The sequence below is a fragment of the Littorina saxatilis genome, linkage group LG5, assembly GCF_037325665.1.
Source record: "Littorina saxatilis isolate snail1 linkage group LG5, US_GU_Lsax_2.0, whole genome shotgun sequence".
Classification (NCBI taxonomy): domain Eukaryota; kingdom Metazoa; phylum Mollusca; class Gastropoda; order Littorinimorpha; family Littorinidae; genus Littorina; species Littorina saxatilis.
The window spans coordinates 7,946,146-7,956,145 of record NC_090249.1 but is presented as its reverse complement, the minus strand read 5'-3'; the positions used below and the strand labels follow the sequence as shown (position 1 = coordinate 7,956,145).

At 44.5% G+C, this 10,000-nt stretch overlaps 1 protein-coding gene and 1 long non-coding RNA gene across 3 annotated transcripts in view; both read left to right on the top strand.

Moving 5' to 3' along the window:
• LOC138966211 (putative cystathionine gamma-lyase 2) overlaps positions 1-10,000 on the top strand; it is a 48,882-nt gene that overhangs the window by 4,563 nt on the left and 34,319 nt on the right. For both annotated transcript variants that reach the window (XM_070338350.1, XM_070338351.1), the window contains exons 4-5: positions 4,489-4,584; positions 5,032-5,141. In XM_070338350.1, coding sequence (XP_070194451.1) covers positions 4,489-4,584; positions 5,032-5,141 — 206 coding nt within the window. The remainder of the gene's footprint in view (positions 1-4,488; positions 4,585-5,031; positions 5,142-10,000) is intronic.
• LOC138966212 (uncharacterized) overlaps positions 7,279-10,000 on the top strand; it is a 3,428-nt gene continuing 706 nt past the window's right edge. The window contains exons 1-3 of the long non-coding RNA XR_011455640.1: positions 7,279-7,874; positions 8,415-8,645; positions 9,201-10,000. The exon at positions 9,201-10,000 is cut by the window's right edge and continues 706 nt beyond it. This is a non-coding gene — a long non-coding RNA (uncharacterized lncRNA). The remainder of the gene's footprint in view (positions 7,875-8,414; positions 8,646-9,200) is intronic.

The following is a 10,000-nucleotide window of genomic DNA, read 5'->3' as shown; positions in this document are numbered from 1 at the left end:
TAACTCTGCTCGTCTCCTGTCTCGGCGGATCTGTGCTGCAGACTTTTTTCGCCACTGGCCGGTTGGTGCGGTAATGGCGGCTTCTTGTCCATCAGTCAGTGTTGGCTGGCGCTCAGTCGAAGGACAAACACTGTGTCCTCTCCCTCACCAGCAACTTTCCACGATTTAACGAGGTGGTCCGACAGAAGGGTGGCTAGGATGGATTCCACATGTGTTGGTAGTCCAACAATGGTCATCTTGACGAGTTGTAAAGCAAATAACACTTAGAGAGCTCCTGTCACGTCGACTTGTCTCTTACGCCAAGGGACACCACTCGCGAGAGAGAGAGAGAGAGAGAGAGAGAGAGGGAGAGGGAGAGAGAGAAAGACAGAGACAGACAGACAGACAGACAGACAGAGACAGACAGAGACAGACAGACAGAGAGAACCGGCGAAACAGAAAGAGAGAGAATAAGAAAGAAGTCAGAAAAAAAAAAGAAGAAACTAGTCGCAATGCAATGTACTACTGAGTCACACACAATCAATCACACACACACACACACACACACACTCACACACACACACACACACACACACACATGGACGCACACACACACACACACGCACTTACATACACACACACACATACGGCACACACACACACACACACACACACACACACACACACACACACACACACACACACACACACACCATCGGGGAAACAACAAACCCTTTAGTTTCTGAAGAAGTATGACGTACATGGGACTTAGGAATACAGCATGAAAGGAAAACTCTACGTACCTCAATCAATTATACGAGGGCGCACTATTTCCAACCACTGATATGCACATCAACAACACACACACACACACACACACACACACACACACACACACACACACACACACACACACACACACACACACGAAGATGGTGCATTTTTGAATATCGTCAAACGAAATGAGTCGAGTTCACTACTGACACTAGTTGACCACGACTAGTATTTTTAGTTTTATACGCTGGGTTGCCACAACGTTGGGGGAACGTAACATTCTTAATTTTTGACTTTATTTTGGATATTCCATCGATTAGAGAAAATTAAGAAATACAAAAGTAAAGCGACAAAAGTCATTAGTGCATCCTGCGTAACGAGGGAGCTTTTGAAGAGTTTCTGTTTATAGACACTCTTATGGTTCTGTTTCAAACAATATGCCCTAAAGTCACCTGGAAAATTTGAGAAAGGATTTTAAGTTGGGTATGAATTTTTAGTAAAAGGGAGTAGAGACGGGGACCTGTCAACCCTTCCATCCTCGCTGCCCACTGCACCTGTCTCTAAGAGATGGAGGGAGGTAACGGGATGTGAAGGTTCGCTATGTTCCCATCTCGCTATCAGATACGAGAAAGGTGGTTCAGATGAACCGTCCCATCCCCTTGCACCAGTCTGATAAAGACGGAGGGGAAGCAATGGGACGGTAGGATGGTCGGTTAGGGAGTAGGGGGTGACTGATTGGGGAGAGTATGATGGGAGGGTAAGGAGGTGCTGTGGAGGGACTGAGCAAAGATCTTGTAGGCTACGCTAAGATGTTGCACCGCCTCTTACAGCCCTTTCGGAAACGCGCGGTAGCGGCGCTCCGCTCTTATCGCAAAAGTGTCCTTATCGTTGGCTGAGCCAGGCAGAGAGCTATGCGCGCTGACTATTTATTTAGATTGTTTAAATGGCATTATTCATAAACACGCGGCGTAGTGTCAAGACTGTTAATGAGAAGGGTTATTGCAATATAAGTGGACGCTATTTCCTTACAAAACATGCACTTTCAAAGATAACAAAATGTACTTACATCAGTATGTTTGCTGGATCGTTCGAGGCACCATTCACGCAGTGACTTACACATGATATATATCATAAACAGGTAGAACTGTCTCACAAGAAAAAGACAGGGAGAGTAAACTGGTCAGACAATTTTAGATTTTAGATTGAATTAGAACAATGTGTAGTTCACTAAAATTGTCTGGCTTTGAAGTTCTGGGTTAGGTTTTTATCATTGTTCCTGACCTGTATGACAATTCACTTGTCTCAGTCAGTTGCAGTCAAGAGTATTGTCACAGAGATTGTCAATTTTAACAGCAACAGAGACGTCACAAACCAGTATTGAGGGCGTCAATGTCAAAACACACACCCACACACACACACACACACACACACTCTCACACACACACACACACACACACACACACACACACACACACACACACACACACACACACACACACACACACATACATCCCCTAGAAAACAAAACAAAACAAAACAAAACAAAAACCTATCCCACATCTACTGTCCCCCATATGTGACTGATGTGCTTTTGTGTTCTTGTGTCACTGGTGTGACACTTTCAACACCTTTCTGTTCTGCCTTTTCGACATCTCCCCGAAAGACCTGCAGCTCTCTTTGAGGGTGAAGTGCAGCCGTATATTGAGGTACAGACGTACACGGAGGGTCATGAGAGGACAAGCGTTTTCTGTCAATGGACAGGCGAGGCGGTTGTCTCCAAGTTTGTCTTTGAGCAATATTGCCATCCTGGTCATCACTTTCCGCATGTGGATATTTCTCTCTATGTGTAGCTTGAATGTACTTTCCATGACTGTCACAGCACTGACGAGCGAAATGCTTGGGGTGATGAGGCAAAACAATAGGCAAAACTTTTGTCTAAAACCTACACTCCGGTCTGCCCTCGGGCGGACCACCCTCATCTTCAAAAAAGGGATGAGTTGTTTCGTTGCTAAACCACCTTATGAAACAACCAACACACCCCCTCCCCCTGTCAACCTGTACATACAGTACACAGACAAAATAATGAGAAGGGTTGAACAAACAACCACACCACTCCCCACATTTACATGTACCATCAGTACACACAACAATACGGAGAAGCCTCAATCACTGAGAGGACAGTACACACAAATACACCCAAACAAGGGAAATGAAAAATAGTCATCTATAAATGATTATTCTCAATCGAGAAACAAAGTGATGAGGATATGGGTTTGAATAGTTGTCCCCTGACGAGGCTACCTTTCAGTTTCCCCAGAACACCTCCATGGGTACAACTCTGCCGGCCGCCGGTTTTTGGTTTCATCGGCTGCCGATGTTTTTGTTCCAGGAGAGAGTTTTTTTTGCATTTTAAATACTAAAAAAGCTGGACCCCAACTTTTGCCGGTTTTTGGAATTGTCCAGGTTGCACCCATGCACCTCTATAAAATCACCAAGAAACTATCCTAACAATTTGAAACTGTAAATATTGCCGAAAAGTACTATAATTGGGAGAGGTACTTAGGGATCTCTGGGCTGCCTACTGCGTTTGCCGGGTTTGGCAGACCCTTGATTTTTTACCCCATATTATCAGCGGCAGCAGAGCCCAACAAGCCAAGGGGCGTGGCACCGCAGCTAGCAGCGAACGCGCAAAAACGGCTCCAGTGCAACATCTTAGCGTAGCCTTCAAGATCTTTGGACTGAGTATAGGGGGTGATTGCAGGGCCGGACCAAGTTCGTTTGAGGGGGTGGGGGGTTCCAACTGAAGGCAGGGGTCCAGGGGCCGCCCGGGCCCCGGTGGGGTGCAGGGGCAACGCCCCGCTGGGGGGTCTGGGGGGCAAAGCCTCCCAGAAGCCGAGAAAATTTTGCATTTGTGAGGTCATTTTTTGGTCTTTCCTTGCAATTGGGAATCAAAATTACACATTTTCAACAGTAACAAAATACTTCATATATTCATTTACCATAGTGGTTCAGTGGAATAATCCCAAAGACATATATGCCTAGTAAATAAGTCTGACAGGACTCTTTACTTTGAATATTACTATGATGATGGACTTATAACGGGGAGGGCAGGCCGTTGTCGACTTGATGTTGTTCATAATTTGAAATAGTTTTGGAAGACCAAATAAACTGAGGGAGTTGGGGGAAGAGCTTAAAAAGTCCACTTTTTTTTCTTCTCTGAGAGGTACATTGGATGGCCAGGGGGGGGGGGGGGGGGGTTTCCGGAACCCAGGAACCCCCCCCCCCCCAGATCCGGCCCTGGATTGGGGAGGTAGGGGTTAGGGATGGGAGGAAGGGGCTGGGGAAGGTGGGGAGATTTATTAGAGGCGGGTTTAGTGATCGAGGTACGCAGGTCCAGGGATCGGTGAACGCTAAAAGATAGGGGTTGCAAATAGGGGCTAGAGGTAGCGGAGGGACGATCGGGTGTAGGATGGATGTCAGTGGCGCAGGCGATAGGCATTCAGCCGGGCGTACACCTTCCTCTGGCGTGTGAGGATGATAGTGACTCAGACATTATTTTGCACCTTCCCCATAATTATGTCTTAGGATGGATGTGAAAACGTAGTTGCCTTCAGGATGTATTTAAACCGTAACTTAATGATACCGCAAACAGAACGCAGTATTTTAAAGAACAACTTCACCCTGTCAAAAGCGGGAGAAATTCAAATAACATCGGTAATTATGTCTACCTTGCAGCGTTTTGTTTTTCGTCCGGTCTCGCCGCTCTGTTGAACACCACCTATCTGCTGAGGGCACATGACCACATCGTCTGCAGTGCTGACGTATATGGAGGTAAGACAGGTCATGTTGGGACGATGACGACATTTGAAAGGGAAGTGTCCTGACAAATAGCGAACGTTGGTCTGCTTCTTCTACTTTTGCGCTGATTCGTAGGCTTCATCTCCCACGTGCAGTCGGGTTTTTGCTTTTTTCAAATATTTGTTAACAAGGGTGCTTTTACGTTTTACACACACCATTCAGGCAGTCATACTCCATTTGTGGAGGGATGCATGCTGGGTATTTTTGTGTTTCTATAACCTTCCTTCGGTCTAAGTTAGATATTGTAACATGTCATCAGCAAAGGAGTAGAATCTTCTTAATGAAAGAAGATCTGCAACAAATTCTTGGAAAATGAATTTTTTTCTCTCATCTTTTCTTCACTATGCAGAAATGAAATGGTAAGGTTTTTGCTTGCTCAACTGAACTGATTTGACTTTGGGTGTCATATATGTGTGACAGGCACGTACCGGTTCCTGAAGAACTGTGCCGCTCGCATGGCTCTGGACACAACCAACGTGGACTGTACTGACGTCGGCAAGTTCCAGAAAGCATTCCTGCCAAACACCAAGGTTTGTCCGTTTTGCCCTTCTTATTAGATTTATATATGACCACAGAGTGTATATCTCTAACATCTTTTTGTTTCAGTCTTTTAAATGGTAGCACGGCGAGAGAAAATACAGAAGAAATGAATTGTCCCGAATCTTGCTTGAAGAAACACCCAACGCAGTGTTTTTTTGGGGGATGGATCGATGAATACATATTGACAGGAAGTGAACGAGAGTTTGATTGGGTCTCCGCGTGTTATGTTCCCTTATGAAAGAAACGACAATTACAACCGAACACGTAAGGCACAAGCGACATTAGATTATGTGTTGTTCATACTATAAAAAAAAAGGTTAAGGACCGGTCATTAAAATGTTCACAATCTTTAAAATATTCGCCAAAAAACAAGGGTTTGACAATTTGATTGAAACGTGACTTTTTCTAATTAACAAAAGGGCAGTGCGTCTTGGGCTAGGAACAGTTTTGGCAGGCACAGTTACCGTGTCATGCTAAACAGGCGTAAAAAGTGAGGTTTTCTTTAAAAAGGGTGGAGTTTTCAAAGTCCTATGAAATCGATGCAAGACATGCGAGGACAAAAACCAGTAATGCACGTGCTACGGCAGGGTTCCAGCCACAAAGTGTGCTTATACATTTGTCTTTGTAAACTGACACACTTACAAAATTAAGTAGATGTGCAACGCCAAGGCACTGCATACCCCAGCGAAAGACAAACCTCTCTCTCTCTCTCTATCTCTCTCTCTCTCTCTCTCTCTCTCTCTCTCTCTCTCTCTCTCAAACACACACACACACGAACACACACACACACACACACACACACAAACACACACACACACACACACACACACACAAACACACACGTACAAAAATACACACTCACTCACACGCACTCACTCACTCTCTCACACACACTTCATACACACAAAACACACCCCCATACGCACATATAGACAGACGGACATACACACCTTTACAAACAAACACACATACACACACACATACACACACGCACAAACACACACCCACCCACCCACTCTCTCTCTCTCTCTCTCTCTCTCTCTCTTTCTCTCTTATACAAACAGACACTCACACACACACACACACACACACACACACACACACACACACACACACACACACACACACACACACACACACACATTGACTCACACAAATCTCATACACACAAAACACACACTTATACGCACATACACGGTTGGCCTGGTGGTAAGGCGTCCGCCCCGTGATCGGGAGGTCGTGGGTTAGAACCCAGGCCGGGTCATACCTAAGACTTTAAAATTGGCAATCTAGTGGCTGCTCCGCCTGGCGTCTGGCATTATGTAGTCTTGAGTCGAGCGTTTTAAAATGCCTGAGCCTGAAGGCGAATGTAACTTACACCTCTTGGTATCAGTCGGCCTTAGAGATGAGGACGACAGTTGGCCAGATGGCCAGAATAGCGCGCTGCGTTTTCCTGCATAGAACTAAGGCGCGTCTGGCGCGACGGTGCCTGAGCTAAACACTGGCGAGCACTGCTCACAGCCCGGCTCACGGCACTGTAAACATTCCCCGTCCCTTCACCTCTCTCGTCACAATCAGCCCTACCCTTGGTCTCATGCCTGTATGGGGTTAGTGCATGCTAGGACTGGTTGGTCCGGTGTCAGAATAATGTGACTGGGTGAAACATGAAGCCTGTGCTGTGACTTCTGCCTTGTGTGTGGCGCACGTTATATCTCAAAGCAGCACCGCCCTGATAATTATGGCCCTTCGTGGTCGGCTGGGCGTTAAGCAAACAAACAAACAAATACGCACATAGACAGACGGACACACACACCTTTACAAACAAACACACATACACACTCATACACACAAACATACACACAAACTCATGCATACACATACACATGCACTCTCTCTCCCTCTCTCTCTTTCTTTCTTACACACACACACACACACACACACACACACACACACACACACACACACACACACACGAGTACAGACTCATGCACGCGCACACACACACACACATACTAACACTAACACATGTGCACAAAATGAACACACACACACACACACACACACACACACACACACACACACTCACACACACACACACACACGCACACACACACACACCGCACCACAGGCACTCGTCACGATCGGGTCGGGATCAAAGTGGGCGGGGCCTGTGCGCTCTCAGGACTACTACTATTACAAGGTAAAACTCTCTTCGTTGCTCTAGACCGAACGGAAGTAGTGAAGTTATCAGAAACCGAGATTGCAGCAGACGACAGACAGGTTGCGCATGTTTTCTGCGCATGTGACCCCGTGACCAGGCATAATTAAAAAGTTGTCAGCGGCGTTCGTCAGTCGATCTGTCTGTTCACCACCAACTTTCCTATTCCTTGATTCTTCTTGCAACTTCCAGATAATAGGATGCAAACATAAATTTAGATTGTATCATCCTTGTGATGGAGTTGGAAACCATGGATTCACCAGAGATAATATATAGCTGATTCGGCCAGTGTGACCAGTGCATCAAGTCTTCGGATAGTTTTCGAAAACTGGAAAATCTGTTTTGTCAGGGATTGTGGTTGTGTTTCAACCACGAGCAGAGATGAGAGAATTGTTTGTTTACTGCCGATGAACTCATTCAAAGCCTGTTGTTGAACGTCACGAAACATATGACCCATGGTTTTGACCATGTTCTGCTGAAGACGTAACGGAGTCCACATGTGAAGGTGAGCGAATTTTCGAATAGATAATCCCAAACACATGTATCCCCAACCCTTCAGCAGGTTATTTGAAAGAGAGAGAGAGAGAGAGAGAGAGAGAGAGAGAGAGAGAGAGAGAGAGAGAGAGAGAGAGAGAGAGAGAGAGAGAGAGAGAGAGAGAGAGAGAGAGATTGGGTAGCGTGGGTATGGCAGCTCACTCATTCAAGTAGATCTCAAACTCAGTCTGTGCACCTAGTTCAGTTGTAATTTAGATCTAACGACCAGAAGCAAATGACAAGTTAGGGGATTTTATGTTTCCTCTCTCAGATTGATGTGATTTTTAAAAGCGAAGGGGAGGGGTAAATCCGTTTTAAATTGTAATTTAAAGATTCATAGCTGAATATGGAAGCAGCAATTATCGAGTGATACCAACTACAGATTATATTTCATCAGGTTTACACATCAGTTGTCCAGTCACACAATTTCGGCTATCGGGTGTAGATCTACATTATGAATCAGAAGTTAATTATTTGACACATAATTTTAGGGGTATTGGCACTTTTGCAGGTGGAGTATTCTACATTGATGACTGATAGTGCTGGAACAGCAAATTGCAGAAGAACTTTACAAGAAGCCTCATATCCAGTGGAGCTACAGACGTAACAAAGAGACATCCGTTTACACAGCGGATGCTTGGGGAACTGCATGCAGGCCGAACACGGAAAACCCGAGGCGACATGCATGAGCAGAACTAATCTCTTGAGGAATAACAACAGAAGGTCAACTCTTCATCTCTGAGTAAGTTCAGACACCTATTCTTCAATGGTTTAATTAGGACATGTTATCAGAAAATACAAGATCATCTGTGTGTGTGTGTGTGTGTGTGTGTGTGTGTGTGTGTGTGTGTGTGTGTGTGCGCGCGCTTGTGTGTGTGTGTGTGTGTGTGTGTGTGTGTGTTTTCTAGTGATACATTTTTATTTTACATTTTTAGTTAGAGCTTTGACTATTTACACACTTCTAGGAATTGACTTTTAGACATGATTAATTACCTGATTTAGATTAATTACCTGTCTAATTACCATTTTGAGTTATGCACATGTTTGCGTTTATGCAAAACAGCTTGTCTTCAGCTAGGTTGTTCTTCTTCTTGGTTGTGGTGGTGTTTGTTTGCTTGTTTCCTCTGTTTTTAGTTTTGTTTCTTTTTTTATTTGAGAAACTCTGTGTGATAAGAGAGTGAGTGTACTACGTACAAAAGCAAAACAAATAAGTAGATGGAGAGGTGAACGAAAAAAGCTGCAGTGTTTTGGCTTAAGGACTATACGCACTAATGATATTCTGAACTGTTTGTTTCAGTAACAGTCTGATGGACAAGAACTATACAGTGGAGAGGAAGTGGATTTACCTTAGCGGCCAACTTTTTCAAGATTTATCACAAAATTTTTTCAATCAGAGGGCCTCCAACATGTCAAAATGTACCGGACAGCAGGCTGATTAGCCAGTGGTCACAACAGTGCTTCAAATCAGAAAAAAAAGTGTGGACCAGTGAGAGAAAAAAAAACTTAGGCCTAAGAGCAACACTGCAGTTGACGATGTTTGGAAACAAATCTACTGAGGGTTTTATTGACCGCCGACCTTTAGGAACCTTAATTATGCCAAGGGATAATAATGTTCAGGCAAGTGATGAAAAGCCTCACAGTCCCGATACACATTTTCTGCAAATAAATATGACGCACTGTTCTTTCCAAAACCTGCACATCCAAACTTATGAGTACTACCATCATGTGTTAACTTTTTCAATCAGCAGTCAAACTATCATGCTGGCAGTGAATGTGGGCTCCCTCGTGCATATTTCCGACACCAACACTTTGACAAAATATGCACTTTATGATTATTGTTCACTATTATACGATCAACATGTGTGTGTGTTTTTTAGTTTTTTAGGTTTTTTTTTATCTCGGCTCACCATCCAGAAATAAAACTACTCCATAAACACTCACAGTCTTTTTCGGAAAATGTCTATTGAAAGACGAAAGAAGAGTGTATACTTGCATGTTTCTTGAATACAAGAATGAATGCTTGCATGTTGCTGTTAAATGTGTTCGTTCAACTTTAGCAGTATGATTCCAAACAGTATGTGTGTTTGTGTGTGTGTC